This window comes from Tamandua tetradactyla, chromosome 2 (genome assembly GCF_023851605.1).
Source record: "Tamandua tetradactyla isolate mTamTet1 chromosome 2, mTamTet1.pri, whole genome shotgun sequence".
Classification (NCBI taxonomy): Eukaryota; Metazoa; Chordata; class Mammalia; order Pilosa; family Myrmecophagidae; genus Tamandua; species Tamandua tetradactyla.
In genome coordinates, this window is record NC_135328.1 from 59,263,320 (window position 1) to 59,279,662 (window position 16,343).

Here is a 16,343-nt window from a genome sequence, read left to right on the forward strand (position 1 = left end):
TGCCTATCTCAAAGTTATGTTTCTATTACCTCATCTTTTGATTTCTCTTCCTATTTTGCCTATGATTGAAGCCCATTCTATTTGAAATGCATTCCACTTTTCAAAGTATCACCAATTATGCTGTAGGTTGAAGAGTTTTATCAAGTCTAACAGAAACTTAATAGCAAAGAAATAAATGTAAAATAAAAAAAGGTCTTTCCAGTTTCCACATTAGTCACTTGCTTAGTCTTTTCCCTCCCCTTTGCCCCAAGAAAAAGCTATAACCAAGAGACATAAACCTTAGAAACTAAAGTGAAGGAATAACTCTAGGAAAGCAGAGATCCCACTGGCTGCAGAAAAATAGGTATTATGGTTATATCTTGTTCTCATTCTTATTTTTGTTATCTGTGCCTTAGGCAGTATAGATCTGGAATCTGCAGCCAGTTTATCCACAAACCTGACCTGGTTGATCACCTGCTGGTGGACAGTTCTGCCGTACTAGTGAGAACTGTTGGCAGTGAGAAATGTTAAAACAGAATCTGACAAAGGGGAACTTTCAAATATTGATTATGGTTTGCTGACCCCACTTGTTGCTAAGATGTTACATTTTTTTCTGTGAAGGAGGCAGGACCCCTTCCCTGCAGTGCCAGGTCACCATGTTACTCTGAAAGAATCCCACTTTGGAATAATCCCTTGCATAATATTTTCTGATAGGGGAAACAGAGTAGGGTGTTAACTGAAAAAAAAAAAAATCTAAGAACTCCTAACCCAGATTTCATTCAGGTAATGTAAACTTTGACATTTCTTTAAAAAACTTTGACATTTATTCTTTTCTAATCCTTTAAATTTTTGTATAAATATTTGTAATGTAATTGTCTTTCATGTTCAATATTCATTGCCAATGATATTCTGTTTGTAATACACTTTCCTGATTATATATACTTTAGAATTAGAGACATTTTTCACATATGAAAATTTTTAAAGCAAAGGTCCCAGGAAAATCTGTATCATGCATGTAGTTTGCTCCTCTTCCCTATGGAGTTTTTGATGAGATATACATGGGGAACAATAGTGAAATAATCAAAGCATTACTTTATCATTATCTGGCTTAGTGCTCAGTTCTCCAATGTAGGGCTGATGGCGTGTGGTATAAGATTAAGGCCAATGAGGAGCCTTCACCTGAATTTAAATTTGAATCTTGGACATGCTGCAATGACTATAGGTGATGCTTTGGCAACATTGGATATAGAGAAAAGTGGCAAGCCCTGCCCTAAGGAGCCAGACCCTGAGTCCATTTACTGCCTCATTGAGAAAGTTAAAAAGAGAGAGAACACATGCATGTGCAACTTCTGTTAACTGGTGTAGCTCATACCCACTGGTGAACGTGGTGCAGTCATTGTCATGTCTTGGAATTAACTTGATTAGCAACATTTCCTCCCTTGGTGGTGGGGATAGCTAGGAAAGGGTAGGAAGAGAGGCAAGCAGAGAGGTATTAAATATTGCCTTCCCTTCATACTTCTTTAAAAAGTGTTTTAAATCATTGTAAATAAGATAAAATATCGCATACAATCTCAGAATCTATCTGTATTTTCTTGGGGTTTGGTCTATGTAAGTGGGAGTGCTATCCAAGTGAGCTACTGTTAGTGCAGATGTTTTAGCATAGCTGAGATAGGCTCTCTGATCAGCTTCTCTTGTAAGAACTCTTAGCTTAAGAGATAGAAACTGCTGGCCTGTCTCTAACCTCTTCATTGTTTTAAAAAGTAAAGGTTTTTACTGGGGTACTAATGAAAGGAATTTATTTTGCTGAGTTCTTTTGAAAAGTACCAGCTCCTGTTGTTTGAATTGAAGCAGAGAGCTGGCTATACATTTGCGATATTCATCATTCATGAACAGATCAGTAATCAAAATTATTGTTTCCCTTATAACCAGTGTGAGTTTTTATTTTAATAGGGAGATTTCTTTAAGTGGGGTTTAGTAAAGTTAAAAAGACAAAACAGTGAAAATGGTTTCTTTATCTCATAAACTACTAACAGTTGGTTCTTTCCATTTTCACAGGGAGCAAAGAAATGGTTCGAGTGATGCGGAAGAAGGGCATTGAGCATCATCCCAATTTTCGGGCAGTTAAACATGTCCCATTTGACCAGTTTATACAATTGGTTGCTCATGCTGGTTGCATGATTGGGAACAGCAGCTGTGGGGTGCGAGAGGTTGGAGCTTTTGGTACACCTGTAATCAATTTGGGAACACGTCAGATTGGGAGAGAAACAGGTATTTACCTTTGCTTATATTTCAACTGATGAGGCTTTATACATATGTACAAGTTATAAGGCATGCATATATCCGTGCTGGGTACATATTTATGAACAAGTGAGTGAATGAGGTTAATCACTCATTGTAGCCTAAAGTCTATAAATAGTCTATAAATAGCATAAGTGATTTTACCAAACCTTTTAAAACTCTACTTACACTTAATTATTGTCTTTGTAATATCATTTAGAACTAAGAGCTTCTCAATTGTGGTTTATGATGACTGTGTTTAAAAGAGAAGGTGGTTGAATGTGTCAGTAGCATATGAATGCTGTGCTGGTTTGAAGCTATTACATGCCCCAGAAAAGCCATGTTTTATTTCTCATCTAATCTTGTGGGAGCAGCTATTTTAATCCTGATTCAACACTGCTGGGCAGAAACTTTTGATTAGATTATCTCCATGGAGATGTGACTGCTACATCCCTGTAAAAGGAGAGTGTTGAAAGGGCATCCTCCCAGTGGGTAGAACTTAAAGCAGTGTGCCTGGCTTTTTATTTAGCTTGGAAGGTGAAATTGTAGGAGGTACATTCATACACAATAACTATAGCTGGTGGTCTAACTGGAGTTATCAGGGTCATGGAAGAAACATGATTGGATAACTGGAGAGTAGGGTGTCAGGGAGAGAGCTAATATAGACAGACCTTTCTGAATGGACATAAAACGTGAAGACATTTGTGTCCCATGTGAATGCTCACCAGAGGGTGACTTCAGCAGAGGAAGTTTTTAATAATCAAATGGATAAGATGACCCATTTTGTGGATGCCAGGCAGCCTCTTTTTCCAGCAACTCCTGCCATTGCCCCAATGGGCTCATGTACAAAGTGGGACCGATGTTAGGGGTGGAGGTTATGCATGGGCTCAGCAACACGGGTTTCCACTCACCAAGGCCGATCTCGCTACAGCCACTGCTGAATGCCGAATCTGTCAGCAGCAGAGATCCTCATTCAGCCCCCACTGTGGCACCATTCCCCGAGGTGATCAGCCTGTTACATGGTGGGAGGTTGATTACACTAGACTACTTCCATCATGGAAGGGGCAGTGATTTGTTCTAACTGAAATAGACACATACTCTAGATATGGGTTTGCCCTCCCTTCGTGCAGTGCTTCTGCCAAAACTGCAGTCCATGGATTTATAGAATGTCTTATCCACCATCATGCTATTCCACACAGCATTGCTTCTGATCAAGGAACCCACTTCACAGCAAGTGAAGTGTGGGAATGGGCACATGCTCATGGAATTCTCTGGTCTTATCATGTTGCCCATCATGCTGAAGCAGCTGGATTGATAGAATGGTGAAATGGCCTTTTGAAGACCCAATTATGGTGTCAACTAGGTGACAATACCTTGCAAGGCTGGAGCAGTATCTCCAGGAGGCTGTGTATACTCTTAATCAGCATCCAATCTATGATGCTGTTTCTCCCATAGTCAGGCTTCATGGGTCTAGGAATCAAGGGGTGGAAATGGGAGTGGCACTACTTACTGTCACCCGTAGTGATCTACTAGGAAAATTTTTGCTTCCTGTCTGTGCAACCTTGAGCTCTGCTGATCTACAGGTTTTAGTTCCAGAAGGAGGAGTGTTTCTACCAGGAGACACAACAGTGATTCCATTGAACTGGAATCTAAGGCTGCTACCTGGTCACTTTGGGCTACTCATGCCCCTGGATCAACAGGCAAAGAAGGGGATTACTTTACTGGGTGGGGTGATTGATCCTGACTATCAAGGGAAAATAGGACTGCAACTATACAATGGGGTAAAGAAGAGTTTTCTGGAATATAGGCGATCTCCTAGGGAGTCTCTTAGTACTACCATGCCCTGTGATTAAAATCAATGGAAAACTGCAATAACCCAATCCAGGCAGGACAACCAATGGCTCAGAAACTTCAAGAATGAAGGTTTGGGTCACCCCATCAGGCAAAGAATAATGGCTAGCTGAAGTGCTTGCTGAGGGTTCATAGTTCTAAAAAAAGAACTATGACCACATGACCAGTTACAGAAAGAATATTTCTTTTTTGCTTTGTAATGAGTTTCTGTGTATTTATACATAAAGCAAATACCTTTGTTTTTGTCTCTATTTTATCCTCTTTATCATACGATATAAACTGTATTGTTCATGTTATAGTATTTAAGCTATAGGATATCAAGTTTGAGTGAATATTACCCAAGGACTTCTACCTTATTCTGATAGATTTAGTGTGCTTCCAGCTATTTGCAGGACAGTTGAGTATTGTTAGGCAAAAAAAAAAAAATGTCTGTTATTGTTTTTCTATTTAGAGATTAAGTGTGGGTTAAGGTGATGTGTATAGTTGCCAGATTGACAAGGAGTGGTCTGTGGTGGTCAGGTTTGTGTGTCAGCTTGGCCAGGTGATGGTGCCTAGTTGTCTGGTCAAGCAAGCACTGGCTTATCTGTTGCTATGAGGACAAATCATGAATACATTACACATTAGTTGCATCCATAGTTGATTACATCTGCAGTTGGCTAAGGGAAGTGTCTCCTGCAATGAGTGACACTTAATCTAATCACCCAGAGGCTTTAAGGAGAATCCAGAAGAGAGAATTGCTCTTTCTGCTTCAGCCAGCCAGCCAGCCTCTCCTGGGGAGTTTGTTGAGGACCTTCATGGGAGCTGCCAGTTGCAACCTGCCCTGTAGATTTTGGTCTCTTCCTTCCCCACGTTTGTGTGAAGCACTTTTATAAGTCCCATATTTATAGTATCTCCTGTTGGTTCTGTTTCTCTGGAGACCCCTGACTAATACATGGAGGCAGCCATTTCTCTTAATCTTGATTCAATACTGTAGGGCAGAAACTTTTTGGTTAGATTGTTTCCACAAAGATGTGGCACACCCAATTGTGGGTGTGACCTTTTGATTAGATGGAGATGTGACTTTGCCCATTCAAGGTGGTCTTAATTAGTTGCTGGAGTCCTTTAAAAGGGGAAACATTTCAAAGACGCCTCAGAGCTGACACAGATGCAGATGCTTGAAGAACAGTTGCTTCAGGGCTGACAGAGACACGGATGTGTGGAGATTCTTGGAGCCTAGCAGACATCGCCATGTGCCTTCCCATGAGATGTTTAGCAAGCCAGAACCTGGAGAGAGCCAAGGGAAGCCAAGAGATGAAAGCCAGCCCATAGCAACAGAGGCTGAAAGCAACAGAACCCAGAAGCAAGGGACCAGTACATGCCAGCCATGTGCCTTCCCAGCTGACAGAGGTGTTCAGAAAAGCCATCAGCCTTCCTTGAGTGAAGGTAACCTCTTGTTGGTGCCTTAATTTGGACACTTTCACTTCCTAAGAAGTGTAAAATTGTAACTTATTAAATTCCCTTTTTAAAAGCTATTCCATTTCTGGTATATTGCATTCCAGCAGCTTAACAAACTAATACAAATGCTAATCTTTTATTTTCTGGATCTAAGAGAGACTTCCTTCAGTCAGTATTTTAGAGCATGGCTGTTCTAAGTAAGGTGTCCCTTTAATACCTAAAGTATAAGTAGGATTATTAAAGCGTTTGCTAATTGAGCTAGATACTGTTATTAACATTAGTCCAAGTTCTAATTTTATCTGTATGCAAGTCTTATCTATATGCAAGTATATATTTGTAGTTAATGGGAAAAAGTATGTGGTTAATAGGAAAAAATTGGATTAGAACCAAGGGGATTAGTTCCTGCTCTGTTTGCTCCTTTTTTTCATAATTCCCACCCTGATTTTCCTATTAACTTTAAACCTTCTTCCTCTCTCATTCCCAGCATATTATTTTGCTTCCCACTTCACAGAAAAAATCAGAAGCCATTAGATGGAAAACTTGTCAACTTCATTCATTAAGAACACATTTAGTAAGCATCTACTATGTGCTAGGAACTGGAATTTGCAGTAAACTAGGCTGACAGGGACTGAGCTCTCATGTAACTTATATTCCAGTGGGAGGGTAAATAGATAATAGACAAACAGAAAAAAATTATAAAAATATCAGGATCTTTTTCTGATCCTGTGTCTCTGCAGATTGTAACACAGGGTAATGTGATAGCAGGGAATGTGTAACTACACTGGACTGGGTAGTCAGAGAAAGCTTCTTTGAGGAGGTGACACTTAAGCTGAGATCTGAATGACAAGGAGTCAGCTATATGTGAGGATCAGGGAGAACTGGAGGTAATAGCAAGTGTGAAGGCCCTAAGATGGGAACTAATGGGCAAGAGGAAGAATGATATATGTTGATGATAGAGAAGAAGGCAGGCCTTTAGTAAGCCAGGATAGACAGTGTTTCCTAAAGTTTTTTTCTAAGTTTTAAGTTTTTCCTTAGTATGATGGGAAGCCACTTTAGGGAGAGTATGGAATGATCTGATAAGATCACTCTGGCTGCTGTGCAGAGTGGAATGTTTGGGGGCAAGAGTGTAAGTGGGGAGATAAGTTAAGGGGCCATTTCAGCTATTCAGATGAGAGATGATAGCAGTTAAGTTAAGTGATATTAGAAATGGAGAAAAGTTAGATGGGTTTGGGGAGTGTTATAGGACATACTGGTACCTGGATGTGGGGGACAAAGGAAAAAAGAACCATCAATAACTCCTAGATTTTTGGACTGAGGAACAGGTTTGATTGAGGGTAGAATTAAGAGTTCTGTATGGTCATGTTAAGTTTGAGATGCCTGTTAGATATCAAAGTGGAAATGGCAAGTAAGCAGTTAGACAGTACCAGAGTTAGAATATAAATTTGAGAGTTATTGGTATATAGATGGTGTATTGATAGGATATCACTTCAGCTGCTGCAACAAAGAGATCATAAATAATATTGGCTCAAATTATATTTTCTACCATTATCTGTCGGAAATCTGGATTAAAGGTGTTTCTTGGATTTGGGGTTTTTTTGTTCGTATTTTGTTGTTGTTTTGGTTTCTAGCAGGGCCCAAGTTTCCCACACCTGGCTTCATGGTACTGCTTTGCCTTCTCCCTGAGATGATAGTGGCATGCATGGAAAGAGATTATACCCTGCCCCCTTTAGGCACTTCTACCAGCCACTTTTGGAAGCAGTTTGCAGAGCAAGGGCTTTTTAAAGCACTGAAGCAAGGAAAGAAGTACCAGAGCTTACTAGCTTTGTATCAAACAGCAGTAGGTGTGTGAGGATAGTTGACGATGAGGAGATGATAATGTAGTCTGAGCGAGATTTAGCCAGTTTTCTTCTTGAAGTTTAACCACCATAATGTCTGCAACCAAGGCAACACTGGCGGAAAACTAATATTATATCCCTGATGTGCCTTGACCAATATCTCTTTCCTTGTGTTACTGAAGTGTGTTTTATGGACTAGGGAGCTTTTTTTTTGGGGGGGGGAGGTGCATGGTCTGGGAATCGAACCCGGTCTTTTGCATGGAAGGCAAGCATTCTTCCTCTGAACCACCCATGCACCCTAGGGAGCATTTTTTATTAATTGAAATCATCTAAATAAAATGGTGCTAAAGTGTTTTAATGTGACTATCCCTTATCCTGACTTGCTGAGATGCTATCAACATTACGAAACCATAACCAACCAAAAATAATGTGGGCTTCAGTCCGTCTTGGCTCCCCCCAACCCCTACTTAGATCTGCCTTCTTAGATCTGTTTACCATGTTATGTTCTGCTTTGAGCAGTTTTTCTGTTTTGTTTTACTTTTTCCCTTGGTGACCAAACAAACTGGAGAAGGCAGCTAGCTCCTTTACTTCTGATGGGAGTGGACCTCCCTGACCTAGCAGATCCTTTGGCGTCAAACCTGTTTTCTCAAATCGAATGAGAAAGAAAAGGCAGAGAGCTTTTTTGTGGGGGAGGGGTCATTAGGGAGACCTGCCTCCCCTAAGAGGCAGGCATTCTCAGAGCTGGGAACACGTATTTTCTTCCTGCAGGAAAAGCATGCGTGCCAAGAATCACACTGACGTCCCTGGGAGACTTGAGGGTGCAAAGGGCAGACCAGATGGCGCCCCTTCTTCAACTGGCATTGCTGGGACCAATATGCATTCCTTTACCCCTTGCAGCCTTTGTCTCAGTGTTGTTTCTATCCCTGGTTGGTAACACCTCATGTCCCAGCTGATACCACTGCAGCTGCTTTTTAGTTGGTGCCATTCTGAATTTCTTCTTCGATCCATAGGAGTTGATGTTTTAAAAACTCAGCAGGAAGTTCCATTTGTGTCATCCACATCACAATAATTTTTTTAAATACCTCAAAAACAGGACATTGAAACATCTTTGACAGATTCTGTGAGGATCTGACACCTGTATGTTATCCTTTGGATGATATATATGACTTTTAAGAATTGGGGGTCATTTTATTTTTCATTCTTCAGCAGTTAAAATTGCAGAACACCTAAAGGAAGGAGCTTGGCTGACTTTGTTTCTTTTCTTAAAGTTTTGCTTTTGAATAAAATGTGAATTTCCTATGCCCGTCTCATTGAGCTATCTCCATCATTGCTGTCATTTGAAATGACTCTCTAAAAACCTAATTCTTTTTTAAACCAGCTATATCTGTAGGAGTAATGGCTGACATGCCCTGGACTAAAAGGAACATTTATGGAGAGTTTTTAATATATGAGAGGGCTGAGTATAGGAGCCTGGCTTGTGCTCCCAAGCCCTTCCTGCAGAGTGGTGCCAGCAAAACAAAGCAGTAGGCTTCTCCCCTGGACAGAGAATGCAGTCCAGAAATCCAAGGTCTACAGTTGTTTTTTCCCTAAGAATCAGTGAGCGATTTAGCCTAGTTCTTCATTTTTTCTGATACCAGGGATGCTTTTAGTTGTGGTTTTGTTTGCTCTCTTCTCATTTTAACTGCCTGTCATTCAGGGATAACATCGCTATTCTCATAGGGATTTAAAAAAAAACCTAACTGGCACATTTGAATATCCAAATTTTCTTCGTTCCAATACCTTTTCTTTTGGGGGGACAAAGAGGGAGGAAAACAGGAGTGATGTCATTTCTTTTTCATGTATTCTAATTAAAAAAAGAAGCAAGTGGGCCACGGTGACTCAGCAGGCAGGAATGCTTGCTTGCAATGCCACAGAGGACCCGGGTTCGATTCCCAGTGCCTGCCCATGTAAAAATAAAAAAATAAAATAAAAAAAGAAGCAAGGGCAGGTCATCTTGTAGCATATTTTAATGTGTTATACTTAACCTAGAATCCCTGTTGCTTTTTGATATAGTTAGTTCTTCTCTTAAAATTCCTTTTTGGTAACTTGGCTTCCAGTGGAGGTGAAGTTAACAACCATACTTGAATATTCCATTATTCCATCTTGACTTTGTAACTGTGGCTATTTGAAATGTTTATCTGGGGTTGATGAATGAATGGTAGAGTTTTGCAATGTCTCAAGGCAATAGGATGCGAGTTATTAAACTATAGATATTCTTAGTACATAAATTTTTGCTGATACTTTGATTTTGAATCATTTTTACCTTTTTGTAAAATATTTTATTCCTCCCACTTTATTGGTTTGCCTCCTGAACTACCCCTCCCCACCATCCCTTCTTCCCCAGTGTTTAGGTAAATTTATTTTAGGGAACCTATAAATTGCAAGTATGTATCACTTTTTGATTTGTATTTCATTATAATTTATATGAACAACTGAGTTTGTGGACTGTATTACTCCTGGTATCTTTAAAATATTGTGGGTGTTTTAATAAATTTTATATTTCTTTTTTGCATTTAAAAATTATATTTTCTTTCATTCTTACTGGTTGGCTGTCTGGAACTGTATAGCAGCTCCTCAGTCATCAGAAATATAATCTCCATCTATCTGGTTTATTGCTGCTCCAGCAATAAATATGCCATCAAGTCTACATATTAGCCAATAGAAAGGAAGAAAGAGGAAGATGCCCTTCCTTTAAGTGCATGATCTGAAAGTTGCAAATATTTCTTCTCATATCTCATCAGAATTTATTTACATGGTCACATCTAGCTGCAAGGAATGCAAAGGAATATATAGTCTAGCTGGGTGGTCAGGTGCTCAGCTAAAAATTCTATTACTAGCATAGAGAAAGAATATAAAGAACAAGTGTACTCTGTGTTATAGGTGATATTTAAAACCAAGAGACTAAATGAGGGAGAACATTTAAATTGGGAAGATATTGAACTCCAGGACCAATCTCTGGAACCCCTCATCATTTAGAGTTCTGGTGAAGAGGGAAGAGATGGCAGGGAAGACTAAAAAGAAACTGCCAGCGAGGTCAGGGAAAATTTAGGAAAGGGTGATATTAAAGCCAGGAGAAGAAAGAGTTTTTAAGAGGCAGTATTGAATGCTGCTGAGAGTTCAAGTTAGATGTGAGCAGAGAGTTGAATACTGTACTAGGCAGCATGGTCTTTTGTCAAAAGCAATCTGTGCTTTCTGTCACCACACCATTATAAATGTACATGCCCACCCATCCTTTCCTTCTCACTTTCTTATAGTATAGAGGATCCTTCATGCCTGTCCATTGCTTTTTCTTCTCCCTGTGTTCTAGATCCCCACCCCCTGCCTTTTCAGGGACCTCGCTCCATCAGGCATCCTTTCTCTTCCAGGTATCTCTGGCCTCTTTATTATTTAAACATGCTTCAGCCTTTTCACATCTTCAAAACAAAACAATACAAAACAACCCTGCCTTAACCACTCACCTTTCTTCAGCTGCCACCCTTCTGTTTTTCTCCCCTTCTTAGCCAAGCCTGTTGAGAGACCTGGTCATTTTCAGTGTATTTACTCCTTCACATTAGTCAGAAAATGTATGGCTAGATATAATGGAGAGAAAGTGACTGACTAACTGACCAGCTGATTCAGTGACTGGCTGAGCAGGAAGGCAGAGCAGGTTAGAAGAAAGTAGACTTGATAAATGACTAGAGGAGAGGTAAAGTGGATGCTAAATTAATCCCCCTTATTTCAATAAGCAAACAGTAACTTGATTTAAAGGACCCTAGTACCCTTTAGTGTTCGATATATGGAAATCTTACTGAAAGTACTTTAAAAAGTATAGAGTAGAAAAATTGACGTCTCACTAATAGAAAACTTGCATTTGAAATCCCTTAGGTTTCAGGGCTAATTATATGCGCAGGATAATGCTAATTTCTTCATTCTTTGATACTCTCATTTCTAATTCATTGTAATGTGTTACTGGATTTACCTAGGGGAGAATGTTCTTCATGTTCGGGATGCTGACACCCAAGATAAAATATTGCAAGCACTGCATCTTCAGTTTGGTAAACAATACCCTTGGTGAGTATCAAACCCTTTTTGGGTGACTTAAAAGGGAAACTGCCTCAGATACCATTAGCTGTGCTCACTGATTAATCATCCTACCAGAGCTCTCGTTCTAAATGCCCAGGGCCTCTAGTCATTGGTGAAACAGGGCTTGATAATATCGTATTAGTTAATTAATATAGCATTTCCACTAAGAAATTTTTTTTGCCTTATTTGAATTTCTGTAAGTATTAGAAAGTAATATAATTGATTTTCTTTAAATACAGTCTAGTTCAGCATTTTACTTAATTTATACTGTCCTTTCTGAATTTGAATATCATTTTGAAAATAATTTGTTTCCCCAGGAATGTAAAGATAAAAACCAAAAGAGCAAAAGAAAAAATTTTTTTCACTGCCACAAACTGTGTTGTAATCTGAGGTTAGCTTAATAAAGATAATGTCTTCCTGATGATATGGGCATTTTATTAATGATATCTCAGGCTGGAAATAGTTGTATTTCAATTAGCAATGAAACTAGGCATCGCATTGGTAATATGGGTGTTCTTAGTTACTGTGTTGCTGAAGAGATCCAGATGTTGTTATTTTAAAAGGTAGAAGCATAACTATTTTTCACCTTAAGTCTCAGATTCCATTAATACAATGTCTCAACATCATTTAATGTGTATGGTAGCAGCATTTAATTTAGATTTTTTGTATATTGCAGTTCAAAGATATATGGGGATGGGAATGCTGTTCCCAGGATTTTGAAGTTTCTCAAATCTATTGATCTTCAAGAGCCACTACAAAAGAAATTCTGCTTTCCCCCTGTAAAGGAGAATATCTCTCAAGATATTGACCATATTCTCGAAACTTTAAGTGCCTTGGCTGTTGATCTGGGTGGGACAAACCTCAGAGTTGCAATAGTCAGCATGAAGGTAAAATAAGTCCTAAACACCAACTTTATATCCCAAATGAGCAACTGCTTTAAAAAAAAAGTATGCTTGGAAGGTAGTATACACAAGAGCCCGTAAATCATTTGCCTATAGTGTCGATTTGGGGATCCTTTACAATGTTTGCCTCACCACTTATTAATCATTAAAATTTCAAAGAAATAAGTTCAGTGAATCCAAGGTAATATTGCCTCAAGACCCGGGTTGACTATAGAGAGAGCTCCTTTGCCACCAGAGATGGCTTTTGTCATGTAGGAGACCTGCACTCCTGTTCTTGGTTAATAGCTTGGAGCATGTAATACGCTTATTAGTTGAGGGTGTCTACGTATGATTAAGGGAATTGCACCTTCTTTAGGGCATAGTAAGTTGTATTAGTTCCCAATTTTGCATTTTGGCATTTCTGCTCTTTATTGAGTACAGCACACCTTATCTATTAACCAAATCATCACCACAGGTTGGCAGGAGTTGAGAGCCTTCATGAAAATACTAAATTGTCCTGATGACTTTTAATGATCTCTGATGACTTAAAGAAGTATGAACTTACCAGAAAATTACTTGTTTAAAATAGTGTAGATATATAAAGTTTCAGAAATCTGAAAAATAACACGTATTTTAAACATAAAGTTGTAGGAAATCTGTTACTATGATACTATCAGGTCAAATAATGGAAAACAAAACAAAGCATGATTTTCTCAAGAAAAGTCCAAGGCTTCCCATATAAATACTCTTTTAAAAGTATTAACAGAAAAATACTTTCTTAACATAAAGATGATCTATTCCATATCAATGGCTAATACCCTTTGTAATGGTAAAATCTAGAGGTATTCCTATTAAGAAAATAAGAAGAAAAGTAGGACATTTTCTGTAACATTATTTGACATAATTTTGGAAGTTATGAGGGAATAAAGCAAGGAATAGCAAAAAGGGAAATTGTGGAGAGCAAAAAATAAAAATATTTTGTATATAGACAATATGAATAAACCAAAAAGCTTGTAGAGTTAATAAGACAGTTGAGTAAAATGGCTGGATACTATGATAAATACATAAATATCAACTTCTACTTATATGAAATTGTAGGCAAAGATTTTTTTTCTCTAGGTGAGTGACTGTCAGCTATGATCACATATGTATTATCTGGAAGCTTAAAAAATAAAAACAGGTGCTTGGTTCTCACTCCAGACTCCTTAAATCTGAATCTCTGGGTGGGCCAGGCATCAATATTTGTTAAAAGCTGCCCAGGTGATTCTAATGCCCAGTGAAGGTTGAGAAGCATTATTTTAGATTTATTTTTAATGTCAATCATTAGTGGTATCTTTAACCCTTGTAGTTGAGATATAAAAATCCATTAATAACCAGGAATATAATGGAAAAAGAGATCATATTCAGAGTAAAACAAAAACTGCTAAGAATAATCTAAGTCAGAAACTATGTGCTCTGCATAGGAAAATTATAAAATTTTACTGTAAAACATAAAGCCTTGAAAACATATCCTGAATAGAAGTGCTGACTATTTTTTAAATGACAGCACTTTCCAAATTGAAGTATTAAGTTTATCATAATTTTAGTCAACATTTTAATGTTGTTTTGTTTTTTTTTAAGTTTAAATAAGTGTTCTGAGCTAGTGGGATTTTTAAAAAATTAACATGAATCTGAAATTTACTTAATATGCAAGTGAGAAAAACAAAAGATAGCAAATGTTAAAACAAGATAGGAAGGACTCTCCTTGTCTGATATTAAACCATATATAAAATACAGTATTTTAGACAATGCAGTACTTGTGAGAGCCAGCATGGAAAATAGCTGGGTATAATAAATAAAATGCTTCAGTCTACTGGAGCTGATTAGAGCTTACTACTTGGGATATCTATTTAGTTGCCCAAGCATTTAAGCAAGAAAATGTTGTCAACCTGAATGGAAAGAATAAATATGACCTTTGAATGAACTGGATTCAGATTAGCCAACATCCATTTTAAGCATAAGAGAGAGAGCCATCTGGTTGACCATGGAGTTGCCACTGCTTCAATAGCCATATGTCAAGACCACTTCCCCGGAAATTACTTGAGTTTATTCTGGAGCCAGTCAAAGCCATACAGTGGCACCCTCTGTATCAGTCATCTAAATCTGCAATATTGTCTGCAGCAATGTCTGAGTTATGAAAAATTCTTAGTATGCTCCTCATGAGCATAAACTCAGTGAGAAAGACTTTGTTGTTTTTCCTCTTTTAGGGTGAAATAGTTAAGAAGTATACACAGTTCAATCCTAAAACCTATGAAGAGAGGATTAAATTAATTCTACAGATGTGTGTGGAAGCTGCAGCAGAAGCTGTAAAATTGAACTGCAGAATTCTGGGAGTAGGTGAGATGTAAATTACCGGTCTAAGAAATTTCATTTTAATGTATAGAGTTTACTATGTTCTGATGTAGGGCTGAACATCGAGTCATTGTTGGCCTTGTATGTGCATGGTACCAGGTTGTGTCTGTGGGCCTCAAGCATGAGGACTGCCTGGAAGCATTATAGGGGAAGCACTGGTGGTACTGTATACTTGTGGGGAAAAAGCCTTAGATCAGAACTGCCTCACATTTCCTTGTAATTCTTGGGTAATGTTTGTCTTAGGAGATCTTGGGTAAATTAATTTGTAACTCAGCCAGGTATTCTTAGTCACTTTCTCAGATTGCTAACCAGAAAAAAAAAAAGATTGCTAACCAGAAATATTTTGTGTTTGTGGTTGAGCTCAGGCATTTCCACGGGTGGCCGTGTAAATCCTCGGGAAGGAATTGTGTTACATTCTACCAAGCTGATCCAAGAATGGAATTCTGTGGACCTCAGGACTCCCCTGTCTGATACTTTGCATCTCCCAGTGTGGGTAGACAATGATGGCAACTGTGCTGCCCTGGCAGAAAGGAAATTTGGCCAGGGAAAGGGACTGGAAAATTTTGTGACACTCATCACAGGTACAGGTAAGAGAATAAGAGAGAAGTTTGCTTCAAGAGCTAGAATGGTAGAGTTGGAAAAAGTTGTTCCTTCCTATTCAGCCTTATGATTTCTTGTTGAAAAAGTACTGAAGTTTATCCATACTCTTGAGAGCAATGTGGCATATTGGTTAAGAGCCCAGGCTTTGAAGAAAGTTGAACTTGAGTGAGAATCCTAGCCCTGCTACTTAGCTGGCTTCATGACTTTGGGAGTAGTACTTAACCACCCATCCTTAGTTTCCTCATCTATAAAATGGGGATTACAATAACACTTCTTAACATTGTGGGAAAATCAGTGTTCACTAAAAATATTAATAGGTACTATTATCTGTTAAGTTGTTAAGGTTGGGCTGCAAATCTCTTTGCTAAGTATATTTCATACATTATCTCATTTAATCCTAGTTTCCATAAAGTAGGTTTAAATTTTTGTTGAAAATATTTTTTTAAAAATTCACCATTTTTACCATTTAAAAATGCACAGTTCAGTGGTTTTGGTATATTTACAATGTTGTGCAACCATCACACTTATGAATTCCAGAACATTGTCATCATCCCAAAAGAAACCCTTACCCATTCAGAAGGTAATCCCCATTCTCCTATTTCCCCCTACTCCTGGCAACCTCTAATTATTTTCTGTCTATGAGTTTGCCTGTTCTGGACATTTCATATAAATGGGATCATACAACATGTGGCCTTTTGTGTCTGGCTTCTGTTACTTTGCACAGTGTTCTCAAGGTTGATTCATGTTGTAGCATGTATCAGTATTTCATTCCTTTTTAGGTCTTAATCATATTCCATTGTATGGATATAGCACATTTTAAAAATCTATTCATTAGTTGATGGATATTTGGGTTTCTTCCTGTCTTTGCTATTATAAATAATGCTGTTATGAACATCTGTTTACAAGTTTTTATATGAACAAGTATCTTCATTTCTTTGGGTATATACCTTGGGGTGGAATTGCTAGATTATATGGTAACTATGTTTAATCATTT

At 38.3% G+C, this 16,343-nt stretch overlaps 1 protein-coding gene across 6 annotated transcripts in view; it reads left to right on the top strand.

Annotated features, from left to right (window-relative positions):
• The window catches only part of GNE (glucosamine (UDP-N-acetyl)-2-epimerase/N-acetylmannosamine kinase), a 76,540-nt gene that overhangs the window by 45,621 nt on the left and 14,576 nt on the right, over positions 1-16,343 (top strand). For all 6 annotated transcript variants that reach the window (XM_077147717.1, XM_077147718.1, XM_077147719.1 and 3 more), the window contains 5 exons: positions 2,035-2,247; positions 11,378-11,465; positions 12,154-12,364; positions 14,605-14,734; positions 15,115-15,336. In XM_077147717.1, coding sequence (XP_077003832.1) covers positions 2,035-2,247; positions 11,378-11,465; positions 12,154-12,364; positions 14,605-14,734; positions 15,115-15,336 — 864 coding nt within the window. The remainder of the gene's footprint in view (positions 1-2,034; positions 2,248-11,377; positions 11,466-12,153; positions 12,365-14,604; positions 14,735-15,114; positions 15,337-16,343) is intronic.